The sequence below is a fragment of the Epinephelus moara genome, chromosome 19 (assembly GCF_006386435.1).
Source record: "Epinephelus moara isolate mb chromosome 19, YSFRI_EMoa_1.0, whole genome shotgun sequence".
Classification (NCBI taxonomy): domain Eukaryota; kingdom Metazoa; phylum Chordata; class Actinopteri; order Perciformes; family Serranidae; genus Epinephelus; species Epinephelus moara.
In genome coordinates, this window is record NC_065524.1 from 21,184,931 (window position 1) to 21,202,275 (window position 17,345).

The 17,345-nt window shown below is 40.9% G+C and overlaps 1 protein-coding gene and 1 pseudogene across 2 annotated transcripts; both read left to right on the top strand.

Moving 5' to 3' along the window:
- The first annotated feature begins 416 nt into the window (after positions 1–416).
- On the top strand, positions 417–6,972 carry LOC126407062 (pyridine nucleotide-disulfide oxidoreductase domain-containing protein 2-like; annotated as a pseudogene).
- Positions 6,973–8,323: 1,351 nt separating this feature from the next.
- On the top strand, positions 8,324–16,229 carry LOC126407061 (pyridine nucleotide-disulfide oxidoreductase domain-containing protein 2-like). 2 transcript variants are annotated; one of them, XM_050071728.1, is made up of 17 exons: positions 8,324–8,483; positions 8,885–8,904; positions 9,031–9,124; positions 9,535–9,608; positions 9,709–9,864; positions 10,041–10,194; positions 10,313–10,374; positions 10,468–10,565; positions 11,044–11,114; positions 11,173–11,243; positions 11,353–11,487; positions 11,568–11,640; positions 12,448–12,601; positions 14,437–14,588; positions 14,792–14,898; positions 15,261–15,381; positions 15,647–16,229. In XM_050071728.1, the coding sequence occupies exons 1-17, from the start codon at positions 8,366–8,368 to the stop codon at positions 15,715–15,717; spliced, it is 1,731 nt and encodes a 576-aa protein (XP_049927685.1). In that variant the 5' UTR covers positions 8,324–8,365; the 3' UTR covers positions 15,718–16,229. The 2 variants fall into 2 exon arrangements, with proteins under 2 accessions (XP_049927685.1, XP_049927686.1); XM_050071729.1 differs by having other exon boundaries at positions 8,458–8,594.
- The last annotated feature ends 1,116 nt before the right edge of the window (positions 16,230–17,345 follow it).

Sequence of the window (17,345 nt, forward strand, 5' to 3'; positions counted from 1 at the left end):
TTCAAACTTAATTTATGTGTTGATATTTTTTTAACAAGTATTTATTAAATTTAATTGATTAATTAATGCACTTATTTTACTGGCTATGTATACGTGTATGGAGTAACCTACAGACAGTAGAACAACAACAGAATACTAACACAGTAATACAACAAATGTGAAACCTTGCAGTGGGAGAAAGGGGAAGAAAGGGGAAATTAGGTGATTAATTTGAACAGCAAACATAAGGGGAATAAGTCAGGCATGAACGGACAAGTCTCCTCTGTAAGTCTCCTCTGCCAAATCTAGGGAGTTGTCGCTTCATCCAATGAGCTCCAAAGTTCCTTATCAACTTTAAAATTGCCATTGCATCCATACCTCAACTACACATACTATACTCACTTATGCCCTAAATACGATAATGAGCCCCCATCCACTTCCAGACCTCGAGTCCAGACCAGTTTCATAGATGGGTCGCGGTCCTAGCTCAGGAAGCCCGGATCTACTTTACGCAGCTGCAGGATACAAAGGGGCGGGACTGAGGTAGACTCCTGTCTCAAACTTGTGCTATGGCTGCAGCGGTGTGGACTGATCGGGGACGGAGGGCTGTGACTGTAGTGGGGACAGCGACGAGATCCAGTCACACAGCTTTAAAATCCCAGTATGACGCAGTGGTCATCGGAGGAGGTGAGAGGTCTGTTGGTGCAATAAACTCAGGAGCTGTGCTACAGTTTATTAATAACAGCATGCGTCACACTTTGCAACATTGATAGGTGTCAGCTAAGTTTGCAAAAGTAATCATTAATAATTTTTATCTCACTTGTTAAAAGTAGGGGTTTGGCTTTGTCTCTTCGTATGTATTTATTTATTTGCAAGATCACAGTTTCATCTGAATTGTTGAAATATGGACTCATTCAAGCTGGCTGCAAAGAGAATGCTACTGGAGAGCAGATTGCACAAAGTGCCCAACAACAATTTTATTGGCATTTAAATGTGAAAAACTGTCAATGAAGCTAATCTTTAATATTTTAAATAGCTTAATCTTTGTTGGGAATTTACTTTTTTATTTTAAATCTGTCTGACATGTCATTGCAGGACACAATGGACTGGTGGCAGTGAGTAAATGCATTTGTTTCCCAACACCTACACTATGCTATGTATTACGCTGTAATACATTAAAGGCATATGGTTGTGTGTGTGTGTGTGTGTGTGTGTGTGTGTGTGTGTGTGTGGTGTAGGCTGCCTATCTTCAGAAGGGAGGACTGAAGACAGCAGTGCTGGAGCGCAGACATGTGCTGGGAGGAGCATTTGTTTCAGAGGAACTCTTCCCTGGTAGGGTGGCCTCTGGCTGGGATACAATCCTGGTTCAACTCAGGTCATAAAGGGTCGGTTCACCAAAATTTAACCAGGAAAAAAATCTCCTAAGTTGTATCTCAGACACTGTATACTGGAACTGTATTCTAACTAACAAGTAACCCATTTTGGAAACTGTCGACCGCGGGTTCTGTGGATTATCCAGAGTAACACACACACCACATATCTGCATGCCCAGATGCCACCATGAAGTGAAGAAACACACACACTGCTTTGTAATTTTTAACGTTTAAAAGTTTATAATTTAATGAGCTGTGTTGTATCAAGTCATGCTTAAAAGAAATGTACTTTACTTTGTCCTTGTTAGTAACAGTTTTCTCATGTGCAGGTTTCCACTTCTCCAGGTGCTCCTATGTGCTTAGTTTATTAAGACCTCACATACACACAGACTTGGAACTTAAGGTAAACATAGCAAAGTCAAAAAATGTATGAATTCAACTCTTTTTTAGCAGGTTTTGTTTGCTATTCTTAGCTGTCATGCTGCTGTGCTTGCTATAGCTGTGGCTGGAGGCATTATGTCTTTAGGTTGTCCATCTGTCCCATTCTTGTGAACATGATATCTGCTGCACCTTGAGGGAATGTCTTCAGAATTTGGCACAAATGTTTAGTTGGACTCAACGATGAACTGATTAGATTTTGGTGGTCAAAGGTCAAGGCTACTGTGACCTAACAAAACATTTTCTGGCCATAACTCAAGAATTCATATGCTAATTATGACAACAATTAGCCCAAATGTCTCATAGGATAAAATGATAAAGTGATGTTGGTGAAGCATCCATGCTTTCACAGACATGGATTTAAACTGTAAGTTCAACTTGACTTGTTCACAGACGCATACAACCGCAAAGTGGTAATTCTACTTTTTGTGCAAATATCTATAGAAACATGGGCTGAAGGTGTATATGAGGGACCCCAATTCTTTCACCCCCATGTTGGAGGAGGGGGTGGGAGGTGCCCCACCAAGGTCTCTCACCCTGGGCTCAGATATGGCCATGAATCAGAGGGAGATTGGCAAGTTCTCACAGAAGGATGCTAAGGTGATTTAAGCAGCATTATAGCAAAAGTAAATGGTTGACTGTATTGTGCAGATGTATTCAAGCTCTTAGTAGGACAGTAGGATAAACTGAGAAAAGGTCTTCACTCTCGCTTATTCTGTCTTTTTTCCCATACAATCCCACATCCCTCATCTTCACTCATCCTTTGACATGTCCACAGGTGTTTCCAGACTATGTTGCACACCTTGATAAACTAGCAGGAGCCATCCACCCTCTCCTGGACGCTGCTCCTGTAGACATCCCAGGTGTTACTGCTGGATCACTGAGGAAGAGGCTGGCTGCAGCTAAAACACTGATGCCTATTGTCAAATGCGTTGCGTTGGTGGATGGGTGCTTGAGAAAGAAATGTTTATGTTTTCAACGTAACAAAGTATTCATTATGTTGTCATTTTGTTTTCAGCAGGAAGAGTCATGATGTCATGTGTTTGAATTTAAAGGTCTGAAACTGGGCAGAAACATTCCAGACTTTTATGAGATTATAACCGCACTAATAATGAAGGTTTGTTTCAGCTTACAGTAAGTCAGGCATAAATTGCTATAATTAATCGTGTATTATTTGTATCATTACTAACTCGTGATTTGTATCATAGATCCTCAATCGATGGTTTGAGTCAGAGCCACTGAGAGCAACTCTGGCTACTGATGGTGTGGTAGGAGCCATGACCAGTCCAAGTAATCCTGGTAGTGGGTGAGACACATTTTTGGACACCCTGTGGCACACACACACACTACAGCTTTAACTGCATTGAATTTAACACAGACCTTGTCTTTCAGGTATGTGCTCTTGCACCATGTGATGGGAGAGCTGGAGAAGGAGAAGGGAGCATGGGGTTATGTGGAGGGAGGCATGGGAGGCGTGTCTCGCGCTATTGCTAACTCTGCTCGATCCTACGGTGTAGACATTTTTACTGAGAAGGTAATATGGTTTGGACTGATTATGTTTGTGATGCAGTTTGTTTTGTGGAAATGACATTCTAGCATCTGTATTTTGGTCTTAATGCATGTACAACGTGTGTCCTTGGCAGGATGTAGGACAGGTCCTGGTCGGTTCAAATGGTGCTGCCAAGGGAGTGGTGCTAAAGGACGGCACAGAGATCCACAGTAAAGTTGTTTTATCAAATGCTATGCCGTATGTCACCTTCAAGAACCTCACGCCACAGGTAATATAGAGACATAAACACCACATGTAACCATGGCAACAGACAATATGATTTTTTTTCTGGCTTCCTGTTTTCATTGCAGGCTGCTCTTTCTTTCTTTCTTTCCTTTACAGTGCATCGCCTCTTAGACTCAACAATAGTCTCTGTTATGTAGAATTTATTTTAACAGTCTTAGCTTTATGGTGAAAGAAAACAGAAACTTAAGCACACACCTTAACATAATGTCAGATCAAACGCTGATTCCGTGTCATTTTCTTTGTTGTGACCTGTGTTTTCACAGTGGCAGTGGACAAGCTACCAAACTTCCTAGCATCTCCCACACCAGATAATAAACCTGGACCCCACCATCAGTGCTCCATTCATCTCAACTGTGAAAGCGTGGAGGTGCTGGAGACTGCATACAAAGAGGCCATGAATGGACGTCCCTCAGCAAGGTACATACTATATGTCTTCACACTCCAAGTAAACACCTAAGCATTTTTTTCTATGTACTCATATAAGATTCAACAGATAACATTCAGAAACCAAATCATCCTGATACGTGCAAGATGCAAGGCGTATACTGCACCATACAAAATCCTTATAATACCTACATCATAAAGCTATGACATTATATGCCTTATAATTGTTTTTTCTATCATTGTACATTTTCTTCTGGCAACTGGGCTGTTTCTCCACACATTTATCCCAACATGATTCAACAACAGACTGGGTTAGATTGTTCACATCTTATCCACATCTTGTCGATATCACTGAGCCTAGAATGAGAAGTATTCTGTCCCCGTAACATGAGGTCTAGCTCCAACAGCGTGTCTGTTAAAAACTTTTTCATCAGCGATTCACCCACCGCTCTTGTTTCATCATGCCTCTCTGTCCCTGTAGACCCATGCTGGAGATGCACATCCCCTCTGTGTTGGATCCTACTCTGGCTCCCCCTGGCTGCCACGTGGTGTCACTGTTCACCCAGTTCACCCCATTCCACATAGACAGCAAGGAATGGACGGACCAGGACAGGGAGGCCTACGCAGACACAGGTTCAACACACAAAACAATCCAAGAGTTATAACATGCTGTGCTTAAAGCTTAAATTTAAAAATGTATTGAAAAGAAAATGTTCATTCCAAATTGAGACACCCACATTTTAAAGCCATGATTTGTCCTTTTAAGATGCTGAAAGTCCAAAATGGATCAACTGTGTTTAAAGGAATCCTGATTAATCTGTTTCCATGTGTTTGTCTGTCTCCTCAGCATTTGACTGGGTGGAGCAATACGCCCCTGGGTTTAAACAGTCAGTGGTGGGGAGGGACATCCTGACTCCACCTGACCTGGAGAGGATCTTTGGGCTCACTGGAGGGGTACACACACTGTACACATTGTAGAGCTGAGCAGCAATTTGAATATTGATCCACAGCTGATTTCCTTGACACAATCAACAGTTCACTGGATGAAGAAGTATTTTGCATTTCTGTAGTGTTCACCATCAGAGGGACAGCCCTGTTGTACAAGCAGTTAATGGTTACAGACAGTTTTACCACAACCCGTGCGTGAGAATCAAAGTTCACATCAGCTGTGGAAAGTGACACTAACTCAGTGTTTACGGCGTACGGATGTATTATAGAAATGGCAGGCTGCTTTTATCATATTATTAAATTGTTTTACAAAAATGACGGTCTCGTCTTTACAGAATGTCTTCCATGGATCAATGTCGCTGGATCAGCTCTACCTAGCACGACCTTTGCCCTCGCTGTCAGACTACTGTTCACCAATCAAAGGGCTGTATATGTGTGGCAGCGGCGCTCATCCAGGTAAGAAGAGTTCAGAACCACTGGATGAAATCTTATCCTCGCTGCTGATGATAAAAGAAATTATGTCACTAGATGATGTTGGGTAGCTTTGTAAACTGTTAATGATTTCCCAGAACAAAACAAAACGGACTAATTCTTGGCCATTTCATACGTTTAATGTTTCTTAGGTGGTGGTGTGATGGGTTCTCCTGGCTGGAACGCAGCACTCACCGTCATGGCTGACATGAAACGTCGCTGAAATGTGACAGCATCAGCGTGTGGTCTGCTTGTCAGCGTGCAATATCTCTTTTGTCTCAGTCAGTCGTGCAATACTGCCGCACTAAACCCTATTGCGACATCACTTATGAAGTCATCGAACTGAGCCAGCAGAAAATCACTGATACCAGAACATCATTAATGTTGATGACAGTTGCTTTTTTTAGAATAACTGACATGTTTTAATGAGACTTTTTACAACTTTGTATGAATAGATGTAAATAAATTCAAGCAAATAAGTTTTCTATACTTTTAAACAATGTATAATTATTGAGGAAAACGTTTAACGCACTTTAACTGCCTGACAGAGAATAGCAGACCTGTCTAGTGCTCTTATCAAGACTTGAGAGATTTGGTCTGGAGTATACTGGAGCACATGGACTTGAAGCAACAAACTTTATATTGATTTTATACAAGTTATTTATTATTGTTATGTATATTTTGATACAGATTCATGGATGTGGTTACTGATGAATTGTCATGAATAGACATCTCTTAAGTCTCTCCTGATATGCTCAATGATTAATGTTGTGTTTCATGCTGTGTGGGACTGATGGGACATTTTAGGATATCAGGGCAGAAATCTGATTTTCACAGCGGATATTTTGACTTGTCATGGTAAGAAAACTCAGGTGTTAGTAATAAAATTAATGATGGCTCTGTAAGTATCAGGACCCTGAAACTGAAGCAGATAAATGGAATCCGGCCATCATTAATTTTACACCTGGGTATCTACATAATTAAATTAGTCTTAGAATAAGGTCCATGTTGGTGACTGTTTAATTGAATGTGGCCTAATGAGTTTTCTACAAGTTCAGTCCGGTGACAAATAAACATTATTTTGATATTTCTGTTGCTGATCAGGTTAGTTCAAGGACCAAAATTATTTTGCATAAGCAACCAAACTGGATTTCCTCTGGACTCTCTTAGCTTGAATCTTCATTGTTACCCTGATCTTTAGAATATAGTATATATGTTTAGTGTAGTTTGATGAAAAATTTGTAACACAAGGTCCATGGATTAGATTTCTTCCAGAGCCTTCAACACAAGATCTGACTGAGGCCTCCAGAAGAAATCTTGTCAGTGGACTTTGAGTTAAGATGTTTTTGTCAAACCTTGCATACAAATTGTAATAAGTGTACTGAAGTACTTTCCAGATTTACATATTTTCTTTATTCATACATTTGTGTTACTTGTATTAAAAAATGGTAGCATCACGTGTTTCCAGTTTGACCTGATTTTTATGTTACTGTGTTTATTTAACTGTAATAAACTATGGTATCTTAACAAGTGGTATATTAAGTAGCAGAGGTGTGGACTTGAGTCACAAATTTTATGACTTTAGACTCGACCAAATTAAAAAGATTTGCAACTTGACTTGGACTTTAACACCACTTACTTGTGACATCACTCAGTCTTGAGCCTTTTAACTTGAAAATACTTGATACGTTTCTCAGAGCCCAAAGATTAAAAGTATGTTATTTAAAAAGTGTCATAAATCATTTGATTTCCTGAACATTTCCTCAACCAACATTAACTCTGTTAATTCCGTGCAAGTTGGCACTTGATTCCCCAGATGATCCGCTTTGTTTGAACCAGTCTGACAGCATCCACTCAAGTTGCAGCAGAGAATCATGAAGAGTTAACATTACGTTACTGAGTGCAAGTTGAAAAAAACATATACCATACCACAAATAAATGCAAATTTTGAAAAACATTCATGATTTAATATAACTGTGTTGTTAAAATGGCATTACAAGTACATGTTGAGGAGCCTAATATCCTCCGGAGACCCTGTGTCCTCATATGAGGGCATCACATATGCACACATGCTATTGCTTGACCTTATACTTAATTCTTCTTAACTTAGACCTGTTGTCCTTGTTCGTGGACACTTTTCTTGTGCCATCTAGTGGTAGTAAGAGCACAATACACTAATCCATGTAAAAACAAGATGGCAGCCATCTCTGCAAAGTCAGTCTGCAGCCGATCCCGACACAACAGTTGGCAAGGTCCCAAACCTGATCACATTTTATTGTTGAAACTTGTTTACTGATGATGAATAAGTTTGCAGTTTGATATGGCAACAAAATTGACCATTTTTAGCGACAGTAACAAGCTAAGACTTAATCATCTTTCATTTGAGGACTCTGGGACTTTATTACTGTTGACAGTGTTTAGTTTTTTTATACTTAATCGGGTCCTACTGATCCCAAATAGCTTGGAGAAATTGGAAATGCATATCAAACAAAAGTTCAGGTCTCAGGAGGATATGACATGTTTAAGACTTGGGGCTTAACTTGAGACTTGTCAGTCTTGACTCAGAACTTGAGCGCCAAGACTTGACACTTACTTGTGACTTGCAAAACAATTACTTAAATTACAAAATAAATGTAATTGTAATCAGTTACAGATAATAAAAGCTATAATTAAATTACATTTATTAAACAAAATGTTGGCAATTAAAAAGGCGCATACTTCTGAATCTATTCTCCTCAGTAAAAAGCTTAGAGTATAATATTCAGTCCACGTCTCAATCACACACAGCCTACTACACTCACTACTACAAACACACGCACGCACGCACGCACGCGCGCCCCAGTCCACTCCCCTCCCCTCCAAGCCTACCGATGAGTGTGGGTCCTCGCTCCAACAGGAAACCCGGATCTACTTTACGCAGCTGCAGGAGAAAAGGGGCGGGACTGACTGAGGTGGACTCCTGTCTCAAACTTGTGCTATGGCTGCAGCGGTGTGGACTGATCGGGGACGGAGGGCTGTGACTGTAGTGGGGACAGTGACGAGATCCAGTCACACAGCTTTAAAATCCCAGTATGACGCAGTGGTCATCGGAGGAGGTGAGAGGTCCGGACTGTTGGTGCAATAAGTGCAACAAAACCCAGCTGTGCGTCAACAACAGCATGCGCCACACTCTGCAACACTGATACGTTTCAGCTAAGTTTGCAAAAGTAATCAATAATAATTTCTGTCTTATTGTTTAAATTTCCTTTACCAGCCTGCAGAAGATGTTCGGCTCTGTGCATTTAAGTGTTTTACAGCATCATTGTTTCATCTGAATTCAACTTTGGACCCATTAAACTTGACTGTAAAAAGTTTAGGAGAGCAGATTGCATGAAGTGCCCAACAACAATATTAATGGCACTTAATTGGAACAACTGTCAATAGAGTGATTTCAAGTACTTTCTAAGGGGCATTTGCATTTTATAAAATCTGTCTGACATGGTATATTTCATTGCAGGACACAATGGACTGGTGGCAGTGAGTTAATGCATGTTTCCCAACACCTATAATATGTTGTAATACATGATATGGTTTAGCAACAGGGTAAAGGTGATGTGTCTTTGGTGTGTGTGTGTGTGTGTGTGTGTGTGTGTGTGTGTGTAGGCTGCATATCTTCAGAAGGGAGGACTGAAGACAGCAGTGCTGGAGCGCAGACATGTGCTGGGAGGAGCAGCTGTTTCAGAGGAACTCTTCCCTGGTAGGGTGGCCTCTGGCTGGGATACAATCCTGGTTCAACTCAGGTCATAAAGGGTCGGTTCACCAAAATTTAACCAGGACAAAAAAGGGTGTCTCCTGAGTTGTATCTCAATGTTCAGACACTGTATATGGGAACTACTGTCTAACTAACAAGTAACCCGTTGTGGAGACTGGAGAGTAACAGAGACACTGCAACACTCATACACATGCTCACAAACCATCTGCATGCCCAGATACCACCAGTGAAGTGATGAATTTAAAAGTGGTAAATTTATTAAATTTCTGTGGGGGCTAAACATTGTTATCTTTATAACTCAATATACTGTGGTAATGAGTGATGTATCAAGTCATGCTTAAAAGAAATTTACTTTATTTCATCCTTGTTAGAGTAACAGTACTCTTTGCTTGCAGGTTTCCACTTCTCCAGGTGCTCATATTTGCTCAGTTTATTAAGACCTCACATATACGCAGACTTGGAGCTCAAGGTAAACATAGCAAAGAGGTAAAATATATTAATTCAGCTTTTAAAAAAAAAAAAAAGCTTAAATTGTTTACTGCTCTTTATTATTGTGCATATATTTACAGAAACATGGGCTGAAGGTGTATATGAGGGACCCCCATGCTTTCACCCCCATGTTGGAGGAGGGGGTGGGAGGTGCCCCACCAAGGTCTCTCACCCTGGGCTCAGATATGGCCATGAATCAGAGGGAGATTGGCAAGTTCTCACAGAAGGATGCTAAGGTGATTTAAGCAGCATTATAGCCGAAGTAAATGGTTGACTGTATTGTGCAGATGTATTCAAGCTCTTATCACAGGAGTATAAACTGAAAAAGTTATTCGCGGTCTCTCTTGATCTTTTATTCTCCAGCAGTATTAAGTTATTCTGTCTTTCTCCCCATCCTTTGACATGTCCACAGGTGTTTCCAGACTATGTTGCACACCTTGATAAACTAGCAGGAGCCATCCACCCTCTCCTGGACGCTGCTCCTGTAGACATCCCAGGTGTTACTGCTGGATCACTGAGGAAGAGGCTGGCTGCAGCTAAAACACTGATGCCTATTGTCAAATGCGGTGCGTTGGTGGATTTAGACATAATTTTTTTTATTTTCAGAATAACAATCTATTCACCATGTGCTAATTTATTTTTCTGGAGTAAAAGAGTCATGATGTCATGTTTTGTAATTTAAAGGTCTGAAACTGGGCAGAAACATTCCAGACTTTTATGAGATTATAACCGCACCAATAATGAAGGTTTGTTATACTATGTTTGGCATTTTTTTGTTGTTATTGTTTTTTTTTTGTTTTTTTTACTGCATGGTGGCTAACTGGTGATTTGTATCATAGATTCTCAATCGGTGGTTTGAGTCAGAGCCACTCAGAGCAACTCTGGCTACTGATGCTGTGATAGGAGCCATGACCAGTCCAAGTAATCCTGGTAGTGGGTGAGACACATTTTTAGGACATCCTGTGGCGCGCACACACACACACACACACTTCACCCCCCCAATAATAATTTGCATACTAATTACTCACCTTGTGTTACCTTGAATTCTTGAAGAACATGTTGAGAATCCAAAAACGTAGAAGTTTCTTGATGAATTGAAGTCATAGTGGGCTGCGTTTAACAACAGCAAGAAGATATCAAAACATCTGTTTGCAGTGTAATTCAAGTCTCATTTATCCAGTTATATGCTGAGTACTTCCTAAACACATACATTTTGGCTAAAACCTTAACATTTAAAACACTTCCGCATAAACAGTCTCAAGCAAGGACATGTACTGTGGAGGCATGCAAGACAAACAATGTTTTCTTCCCACATTCAGCAGGACACGGGATAAGTAACTGATGTACAAATGATCATTTGGGGGCTAAAATTTTCCTTTAACTGCATTGAATTAAACACCGACCTTGTCTTTCAGGTATGTGCTCTTGCACCATGTGATGGGAGAGCTGGAGAAGGAGAAGGGAGCATGGGGTTATGTGGAGGGAGGCATGGGAGGCGGGAGAGCTGGAGAAGGAGAAGGGAGCATGGGGTTATGTGGAGGGAGGCATGGGAGGCGTGTCTCGGGCTATTGCTAACTCTGCTCGATCCTACGGTGTAGACATTTTCACTGAGAAGGTAATATGGTTTGGACTGATTATGTTTGTGATGCAGTTTGTTTTGTGGAAATGACATTCTAGCATCTGTATTTTGGTCTTAATGCATGTACAACGTGTGTCCTTGGCAGGATGTAGGACAGGTCCTGGTCAGTTCAGATGGTGCTGCCAAGGGAGTGGTGCTAAAGGACGGCACAGAGATCCACAGTAAAGTTGTTTTATCAAACGCTACCCCATATGTTACCTTCAAGAACCTCACGCCACAGGTAATATAGAGACATAAACACCACATGTAACCATGGCAACAGACAATATGATTTATATTGGTTTCCTGTTTTCATTGCAGGCTGCTCTTTCTCCAGAGTTCATCAAAGCTGTAGATCAGATAGACTACACCTCCCCTGTCACCAAGATCAACGGTAAATCTCTTCTGTTTCTGTCCTGCTTGAACTTATGCAAGATTGATGAGCTGGTAGTTGTTGTGTTTTGACTGCAAAAAATCAATCATTGTATCCAAAGGTGCTGACTGTCAAAGTAATATGAAATGTTGCCACCCTGGAGTACTTTTTCTGTTTAAGTCTGCCTCAGAGTATGATCATATTTACAGTCAGAACAAGCCTTAAAAGAAACAGCCACAGGGCACACTGTCCTGTCTTTGTGCAAGTGTTGTTCCTCTAGCCACATATTTACAGTGTCTAGATGAAACCCTGCATTCTTTACATAGACTACTGGTCTGTTTTCTGTGTTGAACCACAACCTACACCCTTTACATGCTGCAAAAAAACTACAAGTTGTAAGACAATAGAGATGTGGCAATAAGGCACAGACAGATGTAGTGTATCAGGAGGGATCAGCACTTATTCCCCCATTATTGAATACTGTTTGTTATTACAGTGTAAGATTAGGTCACTGCTTGGTACTCTAAACACAAGTTTTAAAGTTGTTTGGAGTTGTTCCTGTGTGGTGCCATTTGTAGCTCCTGCTTGTTAATTACAGTAGAGCCTGAGCTGTAGGGCTTTATTACTCTGGAAGTCTTTACTCCCAACTGATCCTTTACAGTCTATCGCCTCTTAGACTCAACAATAGTCTCTGTTTTGTAGAATTTATTTTAACAGTCTTAGCTTTATGGTGAAAGAAAACAGAAACTTAAGCACACACCTTAACATAATGTCAGATCAAACGCTGATTCCGTGTCATTTTCTTTGTTGTGACCTGTGTTTTCACAGTGGCAGTGGACAAGCTACCAAACTTCCTAGCATCTCCCACACCAGATAATAAACCTGGACCCCACCATCAGTGCTCCATTCATCTCAACTGTGAAAGCGTGGAGGTGCTGGAGACTGCATACAAAGAGGCCATGAATGGACGTCCCTCAGCAAAGTACATATATGTTCACACTCCAAGTGAACACGTTAATACTCATTTACTCACACTGATGCAGAAGAGGTCTGTGGTTAGGGTTAGACAACAAAACAACTTGAATAGGATTACGAAAAGATTGTGGTCAACGTCAACTACAATGTTTTCCCAACCCTAACCAAGTATCTTTGTCCCCTAAACCTAACCGTGACTAACTAGTGATGAACAACTGAAGATACAAAGTGACTGAACATAGACGTACAGTTTCTCATGGGATTCGAACACTAGTGCACCAAGTCAAAGTCCTGTGCTTGTTGGACCTGCCTACCTTCCCTTTCACCAACCTATAACAGACTTTCCCTCTCCATGCTCTGAGCATTTAATAATGACACGGACAGGTTTACATTGGAGTTAGTTGGAAGCCTAGTGCATTTCATACAGAGGCTAAAAGGAGCATTGGAATAAAACCAGATTGACTTTTTCTTCCGTCAGCAACCAAATCATTCCACTGGTTAGCTAAGAAAGCTACTACTGGAGGTTAGGGTTTCGGCTGGTGTAAAATATTAAAAGCTGGTTTAACATTAAGAGCCAGACCAGACTGGTAAACTGAATTGTGAGCATTTGACTCAGCAGCCACTCCCCAGTGGAACATAATGACATTGTGTCCTAATAGAAGACAAGCGTCCAACAATTATCACGTTGCGTTGCATAACATCGGAGCTCTCTGACCACAATGAATACATTAAATATGCACTGCTGTCATGTAATGTAAACAAACCACGTAGGCCTGTCAGCTGTGCACTGCAGATCAGACTGGAGACGTAACCACTTAAAAGATGGGTGAGAAGCCTACTTAATATCTTCCTACGTTTGTAGGGTTACTGCCTAAAATAGAAAACACATGTTTTATACGGTGATATTTACTGGAAATGACATACAATATAGCCAAGGGCAAATAGCCGTACTTCCTATTAGCGATGGTAATTTAGATGACCAGAAACTTTCAGCTCTCTGACGAACTCTCTCAAACCAGCTGTGGTGAAATAAGGATGCATTGTGTAGATAATTCCTCATTTAAAGTTCATGAATCAGCTGTTCTTCATCCACAGGTTAGCCTATAAATAGAAACAGGTCGTACGACCAAAGGTTAGCTCCAGGTGTGACCTCTAGCTCACCTTGTAGAGTGTGCACCCCGTGTAGGCTGAGTCCTTTGCAGCAGCCTGGGGTTGATTCCGACCTGCCGCCCTGTGCTGCATGTCATTCCCTCTCTCTCCGGCCTTTCCTGTCAGTCTACAGCTGTTCTATCAATAAAGGAAAAACCTCAAAAAAACCTTTTTTCCCAAAAATAAACACTGCATCGCCTACAGCTGGTTTGGATCCTTTGTTGCCTTAAAATCCAAAAAGTTGTCATAGTGCTGCAGTTTTAGCTTTCTTGAGAGACTCCTGCATGGCTTCTCTCCTCACCCCAAAAAACACCTTAAATTTCTTATAAACAAACAGCACATGCAGCTCTGCCCCTCCGATCTGTACGATAATTTGATCTCCTTCATGATGCTGGTGCTCGGCCCACGGTTTGTTTGACACTGCTGTCAAACAGCACAGGTTGCTGATGTAGGCTACTTTTTAATTTGCCAGACGTTGTTAAAAAGACAAATGTCTGTTCGGCCAGTTTGCATTGGATCAATGCAATTGTGTAATGCTGAGCCTTGAATGAATAGGCTTCTGTCCGCTCAATATGAGGTCAACCCCCACAAATGTATCTGTAAATTCCTTCAATCCTTACATTCTTTTATCTCGACTCACCCACGCTTCATTCCCATACCATCTTGTCCCATCATGCCTCTCTGTTCCTGTAGACCCATGCTGGAGATGACCATCCCCTCTGTGTTGGATCCTACTCTGGCTCCCCCTGGCTGCCACGTGGTGTCACTGTTCACCCAGTTCACCCCATTCCACATACACGGCAAAGAGTGGACGGACCAGGACAGGGAGGCCTACGCAGACACAGGTTCAACACACAAAACGATCCAAGAGTTATAACATGCTGTGCTTAAAGCTTAAATTTAAAAAGAAAATGTTCATTCCAAATTGAGACACCCACATTTTAAAGCCATGATTTGTCCTTTTAAGATGCTGAAAGTCCAAAATGGATCAACTGTGTTTAAAGGAATCCTGATTAATCTGTTTCCATGTGTTTGTCTGTCTCCTCAGCATTTGACTGGGTGGAGCAATACGCCCCTGGGTTTAAACAGTCGGTGGTGGGGAGGGACATCCTGACTCCACCTGACCTGGAGAGGATCTTTGGGCTCACTGGAGGGGTACACACACTGTACACATTGTAGAGCTGAGCAGCAATTTGAATATTGATCCACAGCTGATTTCCTTGACACAATCAACAGTTCACTGGATGAGGAAGTATTTTGCATTTCTGTAGTGTTCACCATCAGAGGGACAGCCCTGTTGTACAAGCAGTTAATGGTTACAGACAGTTTTACCACAACCTGTGCGTGAGAATCAAAGTTCACATCAGCTGTGGAAAGTGACACTAACTCAGTGTTTACGGCGTACGACTGTATGTGGAAGTTATTCAACCAAAGGCAGGCTACTTTTATCATGATAATGTTATATGTCATATCAGGAAGCAAAAAGAAATGTAAACATGTTGGTCTCGCCTTTACAGAATATCTTCCATGGATCAATGTCGCTGGATCAGCTCTACCTAGCACGACCTTTGCCCTCGCTGTCAGACTACCGTTCACCAATCAAAGGGCTGTATATGTGTGGCAGCGGCGCTCATCCAGGTTTGCCTTTAATGCTGAACCCTCAACTGAATATTCAACTGTAAATGTGGCTGTGTGTTGTGTACAGTGTAGTACAAGTACAGTCATGAATGTGATGTTGTCTGGTGTAAGAAGAGCACAGAACCTTTGGATGAAATCACTGCTGATGATGAAAGAAATGATGTCACTAGATGATGTCAGGTAGCTGAGTAAACTGTCAATGATTTCCCAGAACAAAACAATAGTGACTCATTCTTGCTCATTTAATACATGTAATGTTTTTTAGGTGGTGGTGTGATGGGTTCTCCTGGCTGGAACGCAGCGCTCACTGTCATGGCTGACATGAAACGTCGCTGAAACATGTGACAGCATCAGCGTGTGGTCTGCTCATCAGTGTTCGACCTCTCTTTTGTCTCACTTGTGTAAATTTGACTGGTCTGAGAAATGTATTTCAACATTCACTCCAACCATCTGTCTGATCAGTTCACTCCATCATATTGTTTGTAACAATATCTGAGAAGGAAAATGTTGATTTAATAATACAGCTGACATGGGATGAAAGAGCTAAGGAGAGACTTAGCTTCTGTTTTATTTATAGACCGTCCATGTAAAAAGTCCGCCAGTCAGTCACTCCTATTATCAAACACTCGTGCAATACTGCCGCACTAAATCCTGTTGCGACATCACTTATGAAGTCATCGAACTGAGCCAGCAGAAAATCACTGATACCAAAAAAACATTAATGTTGAAGACAGTTGCATTTTTAGAATAACTGATGTCATAATGAACTGTTAATTTAATAGTGAAAATAAAGCACAATGGGACATTTTACAAATTTGTATGAATAAATTTACATGAATTCAAGTAAATATGTTTCATTTCTATGCGTAAATTTCATTTCCTTGCCTCACAAGGATCAGCAGGCTTTTCAGAGTAGGGCAATCTTGTTTCAGAAAGTATACAGGAGCACCAAACTTCATCTGCATCTTCATCAGTCAAGCAGCTCTCTTAAATAACCTCCCTTAATAAGAAAGTTGTTCGGCACAGGTTCCCTTGTGTCTCTCAGATTCTGGGGGGTTGTAAAAAATTCCACCATCACCTACAGGTGGAGACGTGATTAATAGATTGCTATAGAGAGAAGCTTTATGAATCACTGAACACTGTTGAACCATCAGGACTTAACCAGGAGCTAAGACTAACTTGTTTTTAAAGCATTACTTTAAACTTTTTTTTTTTCTTTTTTTTATAAAGCCATATGGCTATAGAGGCTATTTGCTATTATTACTGATATATTATGATGTGTTGTTACAGTCTGTGGGGAGGCTGTAATGTCATGAATCTCTTACATGTGTCCTTTTTTAAAAAAAGTGATTATCTAGAACACATATGCAGCCCATTCTTCCAATTTATGCTATAGGACTTCCTTTTCAGGGGACTGGCATTTAAGATATTGACTGGTTTCATTTATATCAGTTTGATCAAAGTTTTTCATTATTGTTATTAGGGATGCAAGATAATATTGGGATGTCATCTGTACTGGCTGATATTGGCTTTAAACCAACATCCACTCCAACATCATCCATTCAAGTTGCAGAGGAGAGCCGGGAAGAATTAACATTACATTACTGAGCACCAGTTGAAAGACATGATATCAAAGATAATTTTGTTTGCGTACAAAAACTAAGCACAGCATGCCAAACATGCGGTTTGAAAATTACAGAAGAAGATGCAACAACTTCCAACAAACTTGTTTTAACAGATGAATACCAATTTTAAAAAAGCATTCATGATTTTTGGTAAATTTATTGTTAAAATGGCATTACGTTTTGTGAAGAGCACATGACGACTTGTTTAACACTTGGGACACGAGTTGGGACTTGTCAATACTGACTGCAGACTTGAGTACAAAGACTTGAGACTTACTGGTATTTTGCAAAACAATGACTTGGTCCCACCTCCATTCAGTAATAGCCTAGAGTAACCAG